We start from the raw sequence: 21,728 nt of genomic DNA on the forward strand, positions 1-21,728 counted from the left end.
GTTATAGTGTGTGTTGGACCTTTTCAAATTGACATCTCTTTTGCACATTTGCACCATTTTTCACATTTAATTTGCTTTAAAACATGGTTTAATTTCCTCTACCAAAACTCCATCTTCTCCTACTTTTTATCTTTCTTAATACAATAGAAATCGAGAAACGCTCTGGCGAGACGAACTAAATATACATCTATTATTTTAAAAATATATATATAAATTATGAATCAATTAATGGATGACTTTATTCTCCGCTCAGTATATACTATATGAATTCAGCATCGCATGATTTTAACATTCCTCTATGTCTCCATCTACTATGATAACATACGTCATATCTACTTATAGATTTGAACAGGAATGAATTCTAGGTATGAGTATTCTTATGATTAGACATGTTACTTTAGATATATTTTAATTAGTATGTAAACTCTTCTAGGTGTCTTAGATGTATTTTAATTCTATTATTAAGTATATAACCATTTTTACATTCTTAGACCCTGTCACCAAGTTTCAATGGTTTCATTATTGGATATTAGGCATTTCTACATGTAGCTTGATTTTGAGTTTTTTTTTTTTTTTCTTTTCAAATTTTTTTAATGTGACGAATCACTCATTTAAGTTTAATGTTCAATTTGATGAACAAGAAATTTGAAAATTACTTTTGGTCTCTAAACTTGAAATCAATAATTTAGTCCCTTAATGTGAGTTTTTAACGACTTAGTTACTGTGTACTTCTAAACTCATGACAATTTAGTCATTAAACTTTAATAAATATTAATATTTGGTAATTATACTCCACCATTTGTAATGATTTAGTCCCTATTGTAAAAAAATACTATTAAGATTTAAAATTTTCTTACACATGTAGATCAATAAAATAGTTGAGTGTCAAGTTTGCTTATACATTATGGAGACTAAGTCGTTACATAATCAAAATTGACAATTATGTTTGATGAAATTTTTCATGATAGAAAATAAATCGTTACAAATTTGAAAGTATAGATACTAAATTCTCGTACTAAGTTTAAGAACTAAATTATTAAAAATCTAAAAGTATATGGACTAAATTATTACATACCAATTTTTAAGCATTAAGGCATGTTTAGGAACGATTCTAAAATGGTCAAAATTATTTTCATCATTTTCAAAATCACTCAAAAATTATTTTTAATTATTCAATAAGATGATAAATACGTTTAAAAGTATAAAATTAAACATTAAATTTAATAATTAAAGATATGTTTATTTAAGAGTGATTTAAACCTAACAAAAGTAATTTTAATAATTTTAAAATCACTCTCAAACATGTCTTAAATCGAGGATTCAGAAATGATTTTTAACCAAAAATAAATATAAAAAAAGAAAAAGAAATACTATTTTGCTAGCTAGGATTTTGAAAAGAAATAAAAGGAAAAAAGAAAAGAAAAGAAAAGAAAAAAGATGGTCAAGGCAGTACATAAAAAGCTGGGCCGAGTAGATTGGACTTTGCCAATGGATCGATAATAACACCAAAAGGCCCAGCCCAATAGTAATTCTTAGGCGTGGAAATGATTGTTCAAAGATTTGCCTGAATTTTGATCCACCCCTTCTTCCTCCCATTTTGACCTATAAACACACTTTTGGAGACATTATAATACCATCTCATGTCCCCTTTTTTTCTTCTAATTATTCATCGGATTCGATTTTCCTTTCTTATTATGATTCACATCAAATTAAATTCCTTTTGGTCAACTTTTAATTAGTATTCATTATCATTTCAAAAAAGAAAAAGAAAAAAAGAAAAGGATTCTCTCCTATTCAATTGTGATTTGGATAAACTTCATTTTATTTTATTGATATTATCGAATAATCAAACAATAAAATACTTTTCAAGTATAACAAAATGTCACTCATTGTCTATCAGTGATAGACCGACAACGATAAACATCTATCAGACAATTGTTTATCGTGATTTATTACTAATAGATAGTGACGTTTGGCTATATTTACTAATAATAAGTTGGTTTATTTTTTTTTTATTTAAAAACACTCATTACCAAACACTTTATTCTCAAAATACTCGTAGCATAAACAATTTCATTTTAAAAAGAAAAACTATTATCTAAGACATTACTTAGAATCCAAGGCTTATACCTCTAATCCAATTGGGTTCCTTAGAAAAATAAAAGCACATCCATTATTTCACCCTCCGGATTAGGTGCCGACAGCAACCTTGATTTCCAAACCCCCAAAAAAATACTTTTTAAAAAAAAGATGATATGAATTAATTAAATACACTCATTTAAAACAAAACCACACTCAAAATGATTCAATAATCAATAATGTATTATTGATTCATAACCATTCAAATTAAACTAAAATTTATGAATCATAATAACATAAATACACACGCAATCAAATTTGGATTACAATCCTGGAAAAAAGGATCAAGCAAGTTTTTATCGACTTCGGAATCAAAGATTTAATTCAATTCTCGTGAATCCGAGTGAAGTGAGATGGTTTGGAAGAGGAATGGGCAGAATTAAATTCAGCAAAAATGTCCACGAAGAATTTATCCACAATCTCAAGAAATGTTGGAGAAGTGAGACGAGAATAGTAATGAAGAACTTCTTGAATATCCATAGCATGATCCACATTTCTAGCATCTACCTTTTCCAACTCTTTCAGTTTCTTGGCAACCAAACACATTCTTCTCTTCCAACTACAACATTCCAAATTTTCTTGCGTTTTCCTTTGATGGGTAGCTTCAATTTTGATGCCATCTTCATTTTTCTCAACTCTTTCCTTCCGGGTTTGGTCCATCGTGTTCTTCGAAAAATGAAGTGCAGCATTGGGATTGTTATTCTTCATAAAGCTTCCATTTTGCACCTCTTGTTGGGATGGAATGAAATGAAAGGTTGAATCTTTGTCCATTTCCGAGACGGCGAGGAAGGGCGGCGCCGCCTCGGGGAGCCTATGGTAGCTATTGGAAAAGAAGGATTTGAAGTTGCATAAGGTTTTCTTGAAGAATTTTTTGGTGTTGGAAATGGAGGCTCTTAGAAACATTTGAGTAGTGAATTTTGTTTTATTTGGGGAGAGATAGAGAAGAAAGAAGGAGAAGAAGACTATATGTTTTTAATAAATATGAAGGGGTTTGGTTTTGGTTTGGAGTTGGTAATAATCATCTCTCCTTCCAGATTTCTTTATAGACAGAAACAAAGTCGGATGACCCGACGGCGATGGATTACTGTTTTTTCAACTTTTGAGTGATTACAAAATAGACCAAAAGTTGGATGCCGTCTTGGATGCATCTATCTTTCATGGTGCATCTCAAATATAATTCAATAAAATATTGCCACGTGGTATTTTTATTTATTAAAAAAATAATTTTTTTCTTTTTTTTGTGTGTGTGGTGGAGATTTGGGAAGCACAAGACCTAGAAGTTGTACCTAATCATTGTTCTTAAAATAACAGGAAAAATATCCATTTACACTCGTAGGAGTTGTATCAATTTAAACCTTCATTTTTATAAGTATATCAATTTACACATTTCATTACGTTTTGTTTAGATAAATATTGAGTGAGACTTATAATTTCATCAATTAAACCTCTCAACTTTCAAAAGCAAATCAATTTAGACTATCAATTCAAATTTTTCTTTGAAAATTGTTCATGCATCAATTCTAAAACCGTCCATTTTCTTTAATCTGATATTTGAAGAAGTCTATACATGTGTAATAATTGAATGCATTGACGATTTTCAAATGTAATTTTAATAAATTGTCTAAATTGATTCTTTTATAATAATTTGGAAGTCTAATTGAAACAATAATATGTTCCGTAGAATTTTTTTGAAGTAAGTTTGAAAGAGAGTATGAATTGGTACACTTATACAAAAGTCAGGGTTTAAATTCATATAATTATTAATTCATGGTTTAAATTAATACAACCCCAAAATTTAGAGAGGCAAACTAAATAAAATTCAAAAAAAAAAGATAAATTTCTATTTTAAATTTGGGAGGGTATTAATTAAAATTTGAATTAATAATTATTTCAACTTAAATTCTGAATTTCTATGCAACAATTTTAATCGAATATTTTGTTAAACGAAATTTGAAAAAATCTGCACACGTGTAAGAATTGAAACATGAACGATTTTCAAATGTAATAATAATTAATAGTCTAAACTGTATGAATATTTTGGTGCTTAATACGAAAAGTTATAAATTTATATATTTATGAAAATGTAATAAAAAAATAATATAATAAATAATTCAGTACATACAATTCCATAATTTAGTGCGAATTTTTTTAATTTAAATGTGAAAAAATATTTGGGATATCATATCAATTTGAATTTTTCTTTTTCCAGTATTTTGATAATGGATGGATGGCACGCTCCATTTGAATTCTGATGTGTTTTCATTGGTTTTTTTGGTTCCCTAATTTCAAGAAATCCATAAAGGGAATATATAATCTAAAAGGTTTGTTTTTGTCTCTCTAAAGCTGCCTATGGCCCTGGTTGGTGTATTTAGCCTTTTTAGGAGCAAAGGAGCGGATACTTGTTCCTTCAAAGTTAGTTTTTCTTTTTCTTTTAATTTCTCTCTTACAAATCCTAACTTTCAAGGAGTCATTTTGTTTTCTTTTTTTTTTTTTATGTATTGTTACAAATTATGGTTCTATATAAAATAATTGTGAAATGTGTTGAGAAATTATTAGATTAAGTTAATGCATAGATCTCTTGTCGTAATCTTTGGCTCGTAAACAGAACTTCTCTTATGTTTGCGAGTATGTTGAGGTCGACTTGCAAGAGAATTTATACTGATGTGGTACCAACCTAAAACACATTGATACCTTAGTATAATAAGTGTGTAGTTCGGATAAGCACTCAAAGTGTTGCTTGCCTTTTAGAATATGTGCCATACTGGAAACACTGACATTGGTGTAGTCCTTGAGGTTTTGGGTTTTCAGTCATTGAGCTCGACTCGCATATTTTTTCTTTGGTGATAAGGATCAAGCTCGGTCCGACTGACCTAACCTTCAAGACTTTGACTTTCCAATTTAAGGACATGAAGACTCCTATGCATACTCTAGTGGTGCCTTAGCTTGGCCTGCCCATGGACTTGGGCCTAGCTTGGGGCAACCCTCAACATATATGTTTTTCAATTAGTAAGATGTTCGTAATATTCATCAGACTACCTTACAGTCTTACCTGGAGGTTAATATAATTGTGCGGTCTAATGTTTTTCTCTGTTGTTCTAACTAGTTTGGGGGTTAAATGCTTGATAGCCCTTCCCCGTTAGATTATTTTGTGAGTTATGTGAGTTTTTTTGTTGTTTCCTGTGTTTTTGTTTTTTCATCACTTATGATTGTGTTTTGATTGTGACTTGACCTCAGACTATTAGGTCTCTCTTTCTTTATGGCAATTTAATATCTTTGCTTGTGCAAAAAAAATGGAAACAGATTATTTATACACTACATGCATGTCAATATGGGTCAATATTTTATACCTTATTTTGTTCATAGTTTTTTTTTTTTAAGAATAATATTTGAAATTATTTAGGCTTTGTTTGATAACATCTTCATTTCTAGTTTTCAAAATTTTACTTGGCTTTTAAAATTAAATATTGGTAAAAGGTGAACAAAATAACAAAGAAATTTTTAAGTGAAAGTACAATTTAAAAGCTTAATTTTCAAAAACTAAATGATTATTGTAATTAAAAATAGTCCAAGGTAAGGACCAAGCCCACGATCGGGCTCAAGCTAAATGATAGCTTGGGAGTCCACGCATCCCGAAAGAGGAAGTCATGGACTTAAGTCTTATGTCGACCTAGTCGAGTTCACTCCGTTTCACCAAAAGGGTAATAATCGAGCTAAGCTCACATCCCATAACCCTACAATCTCAGGTGCTACACACACTTATGCTAACACCTCCAATATTGCACATGTCGTCCCAAGCGAATTTCAAACGATGGATTGTGCTTAGTCGAACTAAATATTTCATGTACTCACTTAAACATCAGATCAATGTGTCTGGCTCACTAATACATTAGTGTGAATTCTCTTATAAGTCATCTCAGATGAATTCTTTAAGCCAAAAGAGGTTTACTTGGAGATGGTTGGCCTAGACTAGATATGCACGAACAATTATCAAACTAGACTTTAATAATTATGAGTGTTTTTTCTTCTGAGCACAAATGAAATGTCAAACCAAACCAAACCAAACCAAAGAAAAATGAAAACAAGAAGAAAATATGTGGTGCACAATTAGTACATCCAACAAAAAAATAATAACAATAACTTCTAACATGGATGGTATTAAATTTTCAGTTTGAAAATAACATTGGCATAGATGGTAAAACAATATTTACAATTGTTAAAAATATTCATAAAATATGATAATTAAAGAAGTAAAATATTACGAATGCGAATATAATATAAATAATAAATTTTTAAAGTTGTTTAAAAGAAATGTAGACTATTTATTTATTAATTTAATTTCTTTTAATTTTCTAAAAATATCAAAATTTTATAGATATTTCATAAAATATTTTTATAAAATTGAGATCACGACATTTTTATCGACATTAATATTCTTTAAAACAGGTTACAAAAAAATTACGAAATGTTATACATGTGTGAGTGAGTGGATGTGATGCCAAAGCCAAACCTAAAGGTTAGTTTAGGAGTTGAAATTTATAAGTTGAATCATAAGATTCCTAATAAAAGTATGAAAGCAAGTTGATATTTTCCAATGGGTTTGTTTGAAATGCTTTGGGATTTGGGACAAAAACAAAACATTCCCGTTAATCGCGCAATAAAATTGCATGGTTGAATTGAACATTCCACACTCCCTATTTTGACTATATATATATATACTTACTTTCAAACCAAACATTCAAATTTAACTCGTCTCACAAAAAAAGAAAACATTCAAATTTAACATATTGTTATTGCTTAACAAAATCATAAAGATTTAGATTATGGAATTTTTTAACCCAGGTACATTATGGATATCGATTAAATATTACATTTATAATACTTCCCTTTAGATATCTATATTACATAAAATAAATGTCGCGTTAAATCTTACTAAAAAAAACCCATGAGAAGAAAAATCCTAATGAAGAAAAAAAATATTATTTTATATATTTTAACGATTCTCTCAAACCCAATGGAAAAACAATAGTCAAGAGAAAAAGAGTACAGCATTTTTACCCCGTCCTCATGAATACATCATTTGAGTTCTCTGAGTCATTGCATTCCAATGTTGTGTACTAATTTCTCAAATGTTGTTGTGGATAACATCTTCATAATAAGTCTATCAAGTCATTTTTTAAACAAATTTGTTAGATAATGATGTCACCACTTTCTTCAAGGTCATGAATGTAGAAGTTCATATGTTTTGTTATCTTCATATAATAACATTCTTGACTAGCCACATGAATCGTCAAGATTTTAGTAATTATTATATTTTGCTTCATAAACTGCCATAATATAAAATTCTTCTCCATGTACTAATTAAAATGTTTAATATTTAGCTCTTATGGGTTACATAAATAACTTGCATATTTACAACCAACTAGATCATAACTAGATTTATTATAAAAAATAAATAAATAAATCAATGTAAACTAATTCTCAAATAAAACATAATATATGTTCAACTCTACTCCAATATCTTTCTTTTTGAGGAATATTATATCTATGTAACAAAATTACTAAAAAATACTACAACAAGTAGTGTAAACTAGTAAAGATATATGAATGCACTTATTTCCCAAAACATTGGTTCTTCAGGACCTAAAGTCCTTCAGTATCATATCCTTAAATTGGATGATATATATTTTCTACATTGAATGAATGAACCACCATATGAATGTTTAATGATGCACCTCATTCATATAAGATCCTTTTTGTATAAATTGATGTAATTCCATATGCTTTATGTTTTATTTGTAAACTAAAACAAAGTTTTATTTTTTTGAACCTTTTATCTTAATTTCTTTCTTAAAAAACTATATCCCCTTTGAAAACTATTCAAGAGTTTCCATTACACATTCATGTAATCAATATATACATAAATAATATGTAGCAAATATTATCTATGATTTCTTTATTAGAACATATGGATAAATAGTGGTATTTTATCATTGCAACAAATATTTACTAAGATGATTATATCACATCATCAAGAATGTTTTATAAGAATCCCTCTCACTATATATATATATTCTTTAATATTTGAATTATATGATTCTAGCAAATTTAATCCTTCAAGGATTTTCATAAATAAATATCATTATTAAGAGATTCAGATAAATGTGGTATGATTATTAGATCCTTAAGATATATGTTGAGCCATTCATACACATTTAGATAAATTAGATATCTCGTTGTATTGTATACAACTAAAGAATATGTCTTCTCATAACCAATACCAATTTTTCGCATGCGAGAATTATTGCTGAACATGTATCGTTTTATATTTTGTGACCTCATTCTATTTGTTTTCTTACCAATACTTATTTGTACATCAGATGTTTGACATTCCCTGATGTCTAGACTACTAATTTATCACAATTTGAAAATGAGTATATTTCTATATATTGGATTGTTTCTTTCCACATAAATCAATCCTTTTTATATCGACATTTTCAGTAGATTTAAGTACATAATTCTCATTTTCATAAATAATCACTACTACAAAATTCAATATACACTACACTTTTATTTAGACATAAGACGATGGTTTAAAAAAAAAAAAAAAAACAATGGTCTAATGTTATAGAGATTGAACCAACCATGATCTAAAATGAATACACCTATTTAGAGATCACACAAATTAAAAACTATGGTTTAAAGATATGTTATAGACTAAGGGGTTTTGAAAATAGTGGTGTAAAAAATTAACTTTGCACCATGGTCAACAAAACCCATGGTGTAAAAGTTAACTTTGCACCGCAGTCAGTAAAAATCATGGTGTAAAAATTAACTTTGCACCACGATCATAAAATCATGATATAAAAATTAACTTTGCACCACGGTCAATAAAAACCATGGTATAAAAATTTACTTTGCACCATGGTCAATAAAAACCATGGTGTAAAAGTTAACTTTGCACCACGATCAGTAAAAGCCATGGTGTAAATAATATTAAATTTACACCATGAAAAAAAATTATAGTGTAAAATGTAACTTTGCACTATGGTCAAGGAAAAACCATGGTGTAAAAATTAACTTAGTACCACGATCAATAGAACTATGGTGTAATGATTAAATTTGCACCATAGTCAAGAAAAATCATTGTGTAAAAATTACCTTTGAACTACGGTAAAAAAACTATAGTGTAAAAATTAACTTTATACCACGACTAATTAAAACTACGGTGTAATAATTAACTTTGCACCAAGGTCAATAAAAGCAGTGTGAAAATAACAATACACTATAGTTAATAAAAATCATGGTGTAAAAACTTATTATATACTACAAACATTAAAATCGTGTTGTAAAAATTAATTTTACACTACGATCAATAGAAACCATGGTATAAAAACTAACTATACACTACAAGCAATATTGTTTGTGATAGCTGGATTAGCAATCTCTTAATTCTCCAATTTCTCTATCAAGTAATATAATAAAGTTATTCAACATCAATCCACTTTGCTCAGGTTTGTCTCACTATTTCTTCCTTTAGATTTGTGCTTCCTCTCATAATTGTTTAAATTGATTTTTAATTTTTAGTTGTTGGGTCTCATTGTTCAACATTTTTTGTTGTTGTTGAAATATGTCAATGATATTTTGTATACATTCTTAGTTCTTTTTTTAAGTGTCTTTTTTAATAGGCACAAATAGAAAAAAAATTAAATATCCTAACTATGTTTCTAAATTTGATTGTTTTGCTGTCTCATTACAGGAGAACCTCATTTTTGTCTCTAAAGACAGTAAAATTTATTTTTTATCCTAATACAATAACTTGTTATGATGTTACTTTTTCTTTTAGTTAGAATTATAATATTATAACTTTTTTTATTTCAATGATTTTTTTCAATTCATTATCATAATATAATAACTTGTTATGATGCTTATTTGTCTTCTAGTTAGGGTTAGAATATTGTAGCTTTTAGTTCTTTTAAGGATTAAAAGAGTTAATTATCACATTTGCAATATACAGTAATAATTCATTGTATCAGGTTTAAGGCTTCAATTTTTAATCTTAAAATCTCTAATGGCATGGTGTATGTTGATAGTTCATATAGGTTTTTACTTTAAATTGAAAGTTTATTTAGAAATGATAACTGGAAGACACTTCAAAAAGTGAAATTAAACTTTAATGTGAACATTCTTCTCTTAATTTAAAGTTCTATATTCTAACATTTATCTTTTATTCTTTTTTTTTTCAATTTATCGGGCTAAAAAAGAAAGACATGTGCTCAAGTTGAGATTGTTGAAGTACACAATGAGTGGGAACAATTTCTTCAAAATTAAAATACTTTTATGTAGAAAATGATCTATAATTATTTTAACCTGCTCAATAGGTTTAATGCTTTTTTAAATTAATATATTCTTATCTTTCATTTATGTATACAATTTGATTGGACTTTAGTTGATTAAAGTTGAACTTATTCGTTTGAATTGAAGATTTTATTTAATTGATATAATTTGGATGAACTATTGGTTTATAACACAACTGATGTCAACTATAGTTTGTAGTAATAGACCAATACTATTTTTTTGGGGTGGTTTATTAGTTAGTTTTATCAATAATGACCACGGTTAATGTAAGCCGTTGTCTATACTATAGACAACAATTAACGTCAACCATGGTCTATGACCATATAGACTATGCACTACAAAAATTTTGGGCTTTAATGTCGGTTGAAAAAAGTGAAATCGGGAATATAATATCGGTTTTTTTTTTTTTTTTTAAAGCAGATCTTTAATGTCGATTTTAAACCGACATTGTAGGGGTACCTTTAATGTCGGTTTAAAACCGACATTAAAGACCCACTTAATTTATCCTCTCACTTTCTATTTTCCCCCCATTTTTTTCTTTTTTTCCTCTTCACTCTCCCCCCCTATTTTCTTTTTCCTCTCATTCTCACACTTCCCTTTTCAGACCCTCTTCTTTCTCACTTCTCTCTTCCAAACCCTTGTCATTCGTCCGTCGATCGTGGGTGAAGAGTCTGTCGTGATGTAGATCTGGCTTCCGTGCAGGTCTGTTCGTCATGCAACCCGCACCACCGCACCTAGTCGCCCGGATCTGCTACTCGTTCTGTCGAAGTGCCATAGCCAACCCGGATCTGATCTTGGGTGAAGCTCGTTCTATCAAAGCGCCACAACCCGAATCTGTTGCTTCCTCTTCAGTTATTTTTCTGTGTCTTATACTCTCGGTTTGATAAATAAGTACCCAAACTTGATACGCTAATCATGTGTCTTCAGATCTGAAGTTCATATTCCCACGTGGTGTGTGCTGCCGTTCGTCGTTCGATTTTCCCTCGCCGTCGTTCCTCATTCGATTTTTCCTCGCTACGTCTCCAGATTTGCCGCCATTCGTCTTTGTCCATCACGCTACCATTCAGATCAGTATGCTCTTCTTCTCTTTTCTTTCTTAAACTCACAGCAATTTTTGTTCTTATGTTTACGCCTCTCAACTATTTGTGTAAATGTCTCAATGAAAGCCAGTTGCGGTTTCACTCCAATATGTCTCTCTGCTCCTAGTTTTGGGCCTTTTTATGTGTCTATGGCCTTTGAAATTCGATTTGATTAACGGTTTTGTTGTATATGATACTTTTGTCGAATTACTTGAAGTTTTAGTGCAGAATGTAAAACCCGGATTTTCATTTTTCCTACTTAAGCAGGTGATAAAAGGAATAACTAAGTGAAAGTTAAATCCTATGTTGAAGATAAGGAAATTTCTAAGTGTTGAATAGATTTTCCTTGAGTAGTTTTGAGTTAAGCCTTAATTGGTAAAATTTGGCTAAGTGTAAAGTCAAAAAGAACCCATGCGTTGAGTGTTTAGAGACATTAACCCATAAGATGAGTAGAAAAGCAACCATACACTTGTAAGGTTGAATGCATGATTGGCCGAAGAAGGCAAGAGGCATTGCCAAAAGTTGCCCATGTGTTGGGTATGCGTGAGTAAGAGTAGTGAAAGCGAAATGTTGAGCACAATGTGCTGGGTAGACGATCGTGTAGCAAATGAGCAACGCTACACGATGAGGTAGACAATCGTCTAATAAGTGAGCAGTGCTACACGATGAGGTAGGCGGACATTGGACGATCATGTAGCAATGCAAGGAGCTAAATGATGAGGTGGACGATCGTATAGCAGATGCGCGGAGCTAAGCGATGCGTTAGACGATTATGTAGATATGCACGTGGCGTTAAACGATGAGGAGTGACGCGCTAGACGATCGGTTTATACGATAGGCAAAGTACTACACGATCAGTGTAAGCGCTAGACGATAAGCGTAGAAGCTGGACGATAGCACTAGACGATAGCACTAGATGATAGTGTTGAGCGTTAAAGCGATGCGCAGGCATTAAACGATAGACTACACGATGGCGCTACGCGATGGGCGTGAGTGCTAGACAATAGTCGTGCTGTGCTAGACGATGAGTAGATGCGCTACACGATAGGCGGAATGCTAAGCGATAGGCGATGACGTTAAGCGATAGGCGGATGTGTTAGACGATGAGGCGTCAGCGCTAAACGATGGAGGTAAACGATGGGTGCGGTAGCTAAACGATAGGCTATGCTCGAGATCGTATTGAGCTACACGATGGGCTGCTGGAGTTAAGCGATAGATGCAAGAACTAAACAATGGATCGATGTTGAGGCCTGAGTTATTTTGGAAGTTGTACTCTACATATGAATATTTACTAGAATTCATATTCAACTAATAAACACGATTAGTTGAATATGAATTCTGATCACATTTTCACTTTCAATCATTTGTCTTAAACCTTTTTTGTTTGTGATGCTTTGAACAACAGTGGTCAGACAAAGATGCCTATAACCAGACACTGCTGAAGCTAGGGGAGTCTGTTCAAGAAGAATTATGAAGGGATCCATACTTACCAAGTGGAGAGGGACAGTAAACTCATAATGTTTGTAAAAGGATAATTAGTTTGTATTACTTGTAATTTGTGTTTTCAAGGGTTGAATTATTGTACGGCCTTTTATATTATAATTTTATAGCAGAATTTGTGGATTAAATGTAATAGATTTACAATCCATACATAAATAATATGTCATAGCCATAGTGTTCGATGATGATGTGTCATGTTATATTTTTTTATCGAAAAATGGATTCGGCAACGAAATTTTAAAAAAAACGGACAATAATTGATAAAACGGATAGATTCTGGGCTTTAATTCGGTTTAAAGGGCTTCATTTGATTCTTGGGCTTCAATTGCAACCGACATTAAAGACAGTGTTATTAAAACCCTTTAATGTCGGTTTAAAACCGACATTAAAGGGCTTTAATAACACTATCTTTAATGTCGATTACCCTTTAATGTTGGTTCCCGAAATTCTTCTAGTGATGGTTGACGTTAGACATGGTGTGTAATATGTCATGGCTAATGTTAACCATGGTATATACTATAGACTATATTGAAATACACCATGGTCGCAAACCCGTAGTCTAATCCAAGAAACCATGATTATATGACCGTAATCTATATCAAATTTTGTAGTAGTGAATATATAGTGAGCAACATTGTATGTAAAAATGTTGTCAACTTTTATAATTCTATATTTTCCTGTCATGATATATAATTTATCAATATCTCATTATTATCCTCATTTTCTATGATATTCTTATGAGTACTCATATTTAGGATTTTTTTCTGAAATATCCATATTCTAAACTAAGTCATTTTGATTATTGACTACTATTTTTTCGGGCATCTTTATTTTGACACTGATTTGCCTACCACGCTCCAACCGTGGTGCAAACTCATTAGTAGTGACAACTTGTTGCATAAGGATATCAATTTTATATAGTGTTTTTGCAGTATATATAACTTAGCCACTTTCTTGCAACTGTAAATACATCTAGCACTTGAGTTGTAATATTTTACAAATGAATCATCTTTTGAACTACTAGTTCAAAGTGCTCTATATGGTGGTAAAAAAGAGATACTACTTGCATATTTCATTCAATTAACAAATTGTATGGTAAATACATCACCCATCAGGGATTCAAAAAAGTTTAATAATTAATGTGAAATCGGTTTCAAAGTGTAGATTTATAACCTCTTTTGAGCACTCATTATAATTGTTCCACCATCTTAATTGTTGTTGTGGAACAATTTAAATATTTACATCTTGCATATGAAACATATTTTCCTTCTGGACATAAGCTCATAAGTCATTGTCCTAGAGCATACAAAGTAGCATGATCTCATACAGATTTAGAATCTTTGCTATTTGAACATAAGTTATAAGATGTTCAACACTTATTCTAATCAATATAAAGTATTAATTATCAAATGTTTGAGATGCAAACTCATTAACATTATCAAAACATTTTTTAAATTTTCAAAATCATGAAATTGTACTTTTATTTTAACTATTTGAGCAACTTACCTTGCAGATATGAGGTTTTGAAATGGTAATAAGCATATGTGACCATCAACTAGATGCATCAATAAAAATCATAAAATATTTAAATGATTCACTTGGTGGATTAATATATTCAAATATACAACCATAAACCTGTTCCAAAACAAAAGAGGTTAAACTCAGTTTTAGTTAGTGAGAGCTTGATAATTAATCTCTTGAGAATAAGCTACACATGACAATTTATTATATGGAAGAATCTTCTAGATCTTCAATGGATGTCAATGTATACTTCCAATAATTATTTTCACTATTGATCCAAAATGACTCATCATGTCAAATAAAAATATATTTAGATCAACGAACTTCAGGTTCATTGTTGCATATACTTCAATTACACAAATAAAGGAAAAGTAAACAATTTCTTATATGCATTTCGCGTAGTAGATAATAGATATAGTATATAAATATCATATATTATTCTTATTATCAAACCCTCTAGATGATATCTATTATAACATATACCTTCCAAATTTACTAAACTTCTCTTTGATTTACAAGGAAACGTATCGTCTACTTGTAAGTATAATATACCTAAATGCACTATATGCAAAACATAAATATTAATTATTCCTATTTTCTTCATAAGATTAAAAAAAATCTAAATATCTCATATACAAATAGGTCAAAAAGAATAATTATCTATTCAGGAGATTCTAGAAAATTTGTAACATCCAAATTCTACCATATTTAGGGGTCAAAAAGATAAATTATCTCTTCAAGCTATTCAAATAAATTCTCAAAGTTTACTTCCATTCATCGTTTTCCTTTTCATTACTGAGAATTTTAATTTTCAAAAAGGTTTTTAATATACGACACGCACCAGATTATTTTCTATTTTGCATCACATTTGAAAAATAAAAAATTCTTCTTCAAAACATTATATGTGTGTGGTTTTAACATAATAATTATATATTCCTTTATTAACATAACTCCTATCACAATTATTAAATATTGAAACATTCATTTCAAATAATGATATTAAATTATTTGACCAAATTAATTATTTTTTTAGAAACATGTGCTCGTTTGTTTTCTTCAACCTCAACAAATATTAGATAAATGTTCGTCACAATGTTTCAAACTTTTTTTTAAAAAATTGCTAATGTAAGAGCAAAACATGTTTGATATATGAAATTATATATGCTTATCAGTTTATAAGCATTTATTAATTTAAAATATGTGCAACTACAATTGCAAGACAAAAACAATGAGAACTAATTGATTTATGCAACTTCAAATGTGCATTAATTCAAAACTAGCTTTAGAAATAGTAATTAATTATTATACATAGCTTTCATAAACTTTGTCATGAGAAAATTTAATCAAATACATATAACCATTAAATTCCAAAAGTTTACAAATTTATCCTGAGAATAATTTAAATATTCAACAATCAAATAAATTTCAATATTAGCATGGTAAACAAAAATTTGACTAATTCAAATGTTTCCCTTACGTCAGCTTAAATACTTCACTCTAGTCAAAATAATCCTTAGATAGTGTTTCTTTTTAATCCATTTTTTTATTTCTAATTCATTAATCTTTTAATTAATAGCTAATCAATAGATTAATGACTGAAGTGAATTATTAAGTTTTGTTTTTAATCTTATCAAAAACTATTTCACTTAAGAAATCATCTTTAATATTTTTAAATCTTAAATCTTTCAATATAAAAAGTAAAGATAATCTTGTATATAAATTCTAATTATATTTGAAAGATAAAAATAATATTATTGGAAGATAATTCTACTAGATAAAAGAAAAAATAAGTAGGAAAGATTTTTAATCCCTATTAAAAAAATCTCCAACTATTAGAAATATGAAAGATAAACATCCTAATTTAATTTTTCCCATTTAAAGATATGAAAATATAAACAAATAGGAAACATCCCAATTAAATCTAAAATAAGATCATAGATTTATAACTTTAGTCTAAACGACATATATTATGCAAATTTGATATGCATAGCAAAATTGACTGATACATTTGGTAGTCTTGAGAAATTGAAAACAATTTAAATGACCAGAATTTAGACTCGAGATGTATCTTGATTGACCATATCAATTTTCCTTTACCAAAAGTTTCTTCTTGCACATTAAACACCAAATGAAAAATAAACACTACGAATGTATTTGAGACAATAGTCCTAGATTATTATAGTTGGGTTATAATAATTTGTGTTTATGGGTAGATATTTTAATTTGGATTATAATATAATCATAATCTCCATCATGAGTGTTTAGTCCGATTCTTATAAATTCAAACCTCATTCAAAAACTCATAAAAGTACATTATTGTGGTGGGTTGTTAACGTCTTGGTATTCCAACCAATTGACTCAATCTCTACAAAATCTCTAAGACTCGTGCTGATAATGTATTATAAAATTAAAATAGTACAAGAACAAAATTAAAGAGGCAAATTAGAGAGCAAAATAAAGAGAAGAAAATAGAGAAAATAGTTAAACTATTTATAATAATACCTACAATTTAACTTTTTTTTCCATTTTATACATTTGATTAAGAGCTCAATAAGAAATTCTTAATTGATGTGATTCACTTTAATTTTAATACATATGCATCATTTTAATTTTAATAAAGCTAATAGAATAAATCAATTACCGTCTTTTGTACACAAATATATTAGAAAATTGCATTGTATCATAAATACATTTTAAGAAATCAAAGTCATGATTTCAACTTTTTTGAAATTGTAGGCGTCACAATCATATAACAATCAAATTTTCAGGTAAAATTTTTTTGTCATATTTGCAAAAAAAAGCTAAACCTAGGGACACACATCCAATTTTCAATTTATTTTTTATTAAAGTTGCAATTGCCCCAATATATTATCATTATCAAGTGTAATTTTGGCATTTTAAAATGTATAAAAGATAAATAAGTCTAAAAAAAAAATGTCAACTATCTTTTTTTCCAATATAGTAAAGATAAGGTTAAAATATCATTTTTGTTCATGTACTTCTCATATCACTGTTATGTTTTTAATAAATATTAAATTTAATTCGTAAAAGTTAATTTTTATCAAAATTGGCTAAATAACAAATTTCATGCAAGAAAGTTAATATGTGAATATGTTTTCAAAATTTAGAGTAAAAATTCTGATAAACTATATAATTTTTTTAAAAAAAAAAACTAACAATAGACAAGCAATTGGAAACTAAATTTAAAATTTCTTCAAAGTATAATAACTAAAAAATGAATCAAATAGAGGGATTAAGATTGAACAAAGTTCAAAGTATACGGACTAAAATAATTGGACTAAAATAATTTTGGAAAAAATATATTTTTGGTCCCTAGGTTTTAGGTCTAGTTTTTATTTAATCCCTAGGTTTCAAAATGCTATACATTTAGTCCTTAAGTTTTGAATTTGGTCTTAATTTACTTCCGAAATTTCAAAATGTTACAATTTTACCCTTGACATTTGAGTTTTGCTTCAATTTGCTCTCTATATTTCAATATTTACACTTTTAACCTCAATTATTCACTAAATACTCATTTTCCGTCTTTAATATTAATTTATGTTAATAAATTAAAAATCATTAAAAGAATTATAATTAATTAAGTTTCACTATTTTTATCACTTTTAAAATTTTACTTCATAATTATTTTTAATTATTAATATAAATTGACATCAATGATTGAAAGTGAGTATTTAATGAAAATTGAGGTAAAAAATGTAAAATCTTGAAATCTAAGGACCAAATTGAAACAAAACTCAAATCTCAAGGATAAAATTATAACAGTTTGAAACTTAAGGGCTAAATTAGAACAAAACTCAAAACTTAAGGACCAAATGTATAACAATTGAAAATCTAGTGACCAAATAGAAACTACACCCAAAACCTCACTACAAGAAAAATAGATTTTAGTGATGAGTAAAACGCATTGTTAAAAGCAAAAAAAAAAAAAAAAACATCACTAAAAGTATTAGTAATGCGTAGAGGCACGTCGCTGTGAATGTCGCAGTAGCTGTATAGTTAAAAGTTTTAGTGATGCATTTTAACGTATAAAACTGTTGCTAAATGTGAATTTTTGGTCATCTAATTACAAGTATCTTTTGCGAAATTGACAAGTGTCAGTAAAAATTATATTTTATGTCATTATAAATTATATTTTTTTAATAAAAAATAACGATTTACTAACATTATATAAAACATTGTTAAAAGTATTTTATTGAATAAAAAATAATGCTCAATTTAATATGTGAACCTGTTATAAAATCTAAAATGTAATAATCTTTTAAGCATTTTAAGATATGAGTAGTCATTTTACATTCAAACAAAAAATTATAAATGAAGATACACGCATTCCCAAACATCATATCAAAACACTATCATTGAAAGAGAATGAAATAATACCAACTTGATCACAAGTTTGGATGACAAAAATCCTAATGTTATATCAACCTACTTCAATCATTTCCTAAACAAGCTCAAAGTTATATCTGTGAACCCTGAATCCCAATTTTACACTTAAGTGTGTTTTCTTATTTAAACTATCTTAATTTTTCACTTAATTATGTGTCCCTATTTAAATTTGTATAAATAAGTTGAGTAGGTTAATGAGAAAGTTAGTGTGAAATGGTGAAGAAGGAATAGGGATTTGAAAAGAAAAATATGGACATTGAGTTTGGAAAATTTGGGAAAAATTGGCTTAAGTATGGAAAATTTATGTGAAATGCGTGTTGTGCAAGAAGCACTGGAAGGCAAGTGACTAGTGGCACAATCGTGTAGAAGTTGCACGGAGACAAACAATTCGCAGTAGCTAAGAACGAGATCGTTGAGAGTGAGATCAGCGAGATCGTTGAGAGCGAGATCATTGAGATCGAGACCAGCGAGAAAGTTGGAGAGAGCGAGATTTTGAGCTAGAAAGTTGGAGAGAGCGAGAGCAGAGAGAGCGAGATTTTGAGCTAGAAAGTTGGAGAAAGCGAGAGTGAAGAGAGAGAGATTTTGAGCGAGAAAGGGGGAGAGAGTGAGAATGGAAAGAGCAAGACCAGCGAGAAAGTGGGAGAGAGCGACACTATCGAGAGTGGAGAGAGTGACACTGTCGAGAGCGGAAAGAGCGAGATCGCCTATGCGTTAGCCTTGCTTTTTCCGATTCGAATGTCATGCCCACACCTCGCCTATGCATTGAACAGCCGAGCAAGCTTCTGGGCGATGTATTTGGACGCGTTGGGGTGGATTATGCATTTAAAAACCCTAATTTGAATACAAACAAAGTTTGAAGATGTAAGGGCAAACGTTAATTAAGATCTAGATATCCGATTAAAAGAAATTCTTAAACCCTAAGAAATTGTGTTGGATGCGTTTGGGAAGAACACATTGAACCAAGGTGAAGTTAGTTTACGTTGATAAAGGGAGGATTAAACATTTGGCCATGCAGCCAAGTAGGTGTTGTCAATCCCACGAGCAATTTGAATGCCTATAAATAGGGAGTTGGGATTTCATTTTCAAATCACACAAAAATCATAAATTTCGTAGAGAAAGTAGAGGGCAGTGAGGGTTCAGAGGAATGTGTCAATTTTGGACAAGGAGATCTTCCAATCTACTCGTGTGTTTAGAGTGATTCTAAAGCCATCTGAAAGCTCTGGAAGTCTAGTTTTTTAGAGTAGGGCTACCAGAGAAAAAGCCTCAAAGGAACTGGGCTGGAGGTTGAGAAGAATGTAGAAGGGTCAGACTGTCGAATCAGTCTGGGCCAGTCTTAAAGATTTTGATATTCCGGCCAAACCACGAGGAATTCTAAGCTGAGAGTTTAGGGTAAGATTTCTCAGATATTTTAGAATAAGTTTGTAGAAGGAAGTATATCAAAATAAGGTACAAAACTATGAGTAATCTAAATTGTAAATTGAATTTGGATTCTAAGGGTGAAAAGGAGCCCGAGGAGCTACTAGAGTGAAAAGCTCCTAAGAAATTGAGGTGAGTGGCTAAAATTTTTTCAAACTAAAACATTTTTAAACTGTTTTGATTACAACATTTACAGAAAGCATGTTTGCGAAAATAATTCTCATGCCGACTAGTTTTATAAAGTGGTTTCCAAGTAAGATCTGAATTATGTTGTGAACGCATGCCTATTGTTGAAAAACTATTTACATACGTTGATTTTATCCAGCATGCGTTACCATCCTTAAAGCCACGTTGTATATGTGTTATACTGTACATGCTTTAAAGAGAAAAGTTGTTTATAAATAATTTTGGTAAAATGCGATGCCGAAGTACAAGGAGAAGGCATCCACCCAACTAGATACTAAAGTACGAAGAGAAGGTATCTATTGGTACTGAAGTACGTTTGAGAAGGTACCAAGCCAACGGGATACTGAAGTACGTTGGAGAAGGTATCCTAGTAGCTCGATAACTTGAGTACAGGATAAGGTATCTGAGCAGTAGTACCTAATGTGGCTACTGGTGAATAAAGTTAGAGATGAGCAAAGAGTTCTCTCTAGACTAGTAGTTGGTGTTGGGATTATTTTACCAGTTATACAATACTTTGATTTGAGAAATGATTTTACTGTTTTATGTTTAAAACAGTTTTATATACATTACGCTTGAAAATTAATGCTGCAAAAGTTTATATATCAGATAAAACTATTTTATGAATTATGCATGAGAAATTTACTATGTTTTCTCGGTCACTCACTGGGCGTAAGCTCACCCCGTTTTCAAATGTTTTTGTTCCCCCCCCCCCCAGGTAGCGGCGAAATCTCTGAAGACAGCTCAGTACTGCTTGCACTAAAGGACGAAAAGACTTGTAACCGTTTGCTAGGTGGTTACTGTTAATATTGTACACATGTTACTATTGTTCATATAGGGACTAGGGTTTGTGGGTTTTGGGACTTGTAAATCTAATGTTGTAAATACTCTAAACATATTAAGTTTGTAAGTTAATAAATTGTGGGCCTACAGCCGTCCCGTTGCATATAATTTGTATTTGGTATCAGAGTTATTCCGCAAGTGTTTTTAGGCAATAAGTGTCAGCCTAAGGGTTGATAACTGCTGCAGTCATGCCCTTCTCTAGGCTAAGAGGGTGATCTGGGGCGGGGTGTGACAATATCAATCAAAATTCGTACCAAGACTAGCTACTACAAGTTTACATAACAA

The 21,728-nt window shown here is 30.0% G+C and overlaps 1 protein-coding gene across 1 annotated transcript; it reads right to left on the bottom strand.

The window, feature by feature from the left end:
- Positions 1-2,301: 2,301 nt before the first annotated feature.
- On the bottom strand, positions 2,302-3,175 carry LOC120071772. The gene has a single exon (XM_039024156.1). The coding sequence runs from the start codon at positions 3,040-3,042 to the stop codon at positions 2,464-2,466; it is 579 nt and encodes a 192-aa protein (XP_038880084.1). The 5' UTR covers positions 3,043-3,175; the 3' UTR covers positions 2,302-2,463.
- Between the last annotated feature and the right edge of the window lie 18,553 nt (positions 3,176-21,728).

The sequence above is a fragment of the Benincasa hispida genome, chromosome 2, assembly GCF_009727055.1.
Source record: "Benincasa hispida cultivar B227 chromosome 2, ASM972705v1, whole genome shotgun sequence".
In the NCBI taxonomy this organism is placed as follows: domain Eukaryota; kingdom Viridiplantae; phylum Streptophyta; class Magnoliopsida; order Cucurbitales; family Cucurbitaceae; genus Benincasa; species Benincasa hispida.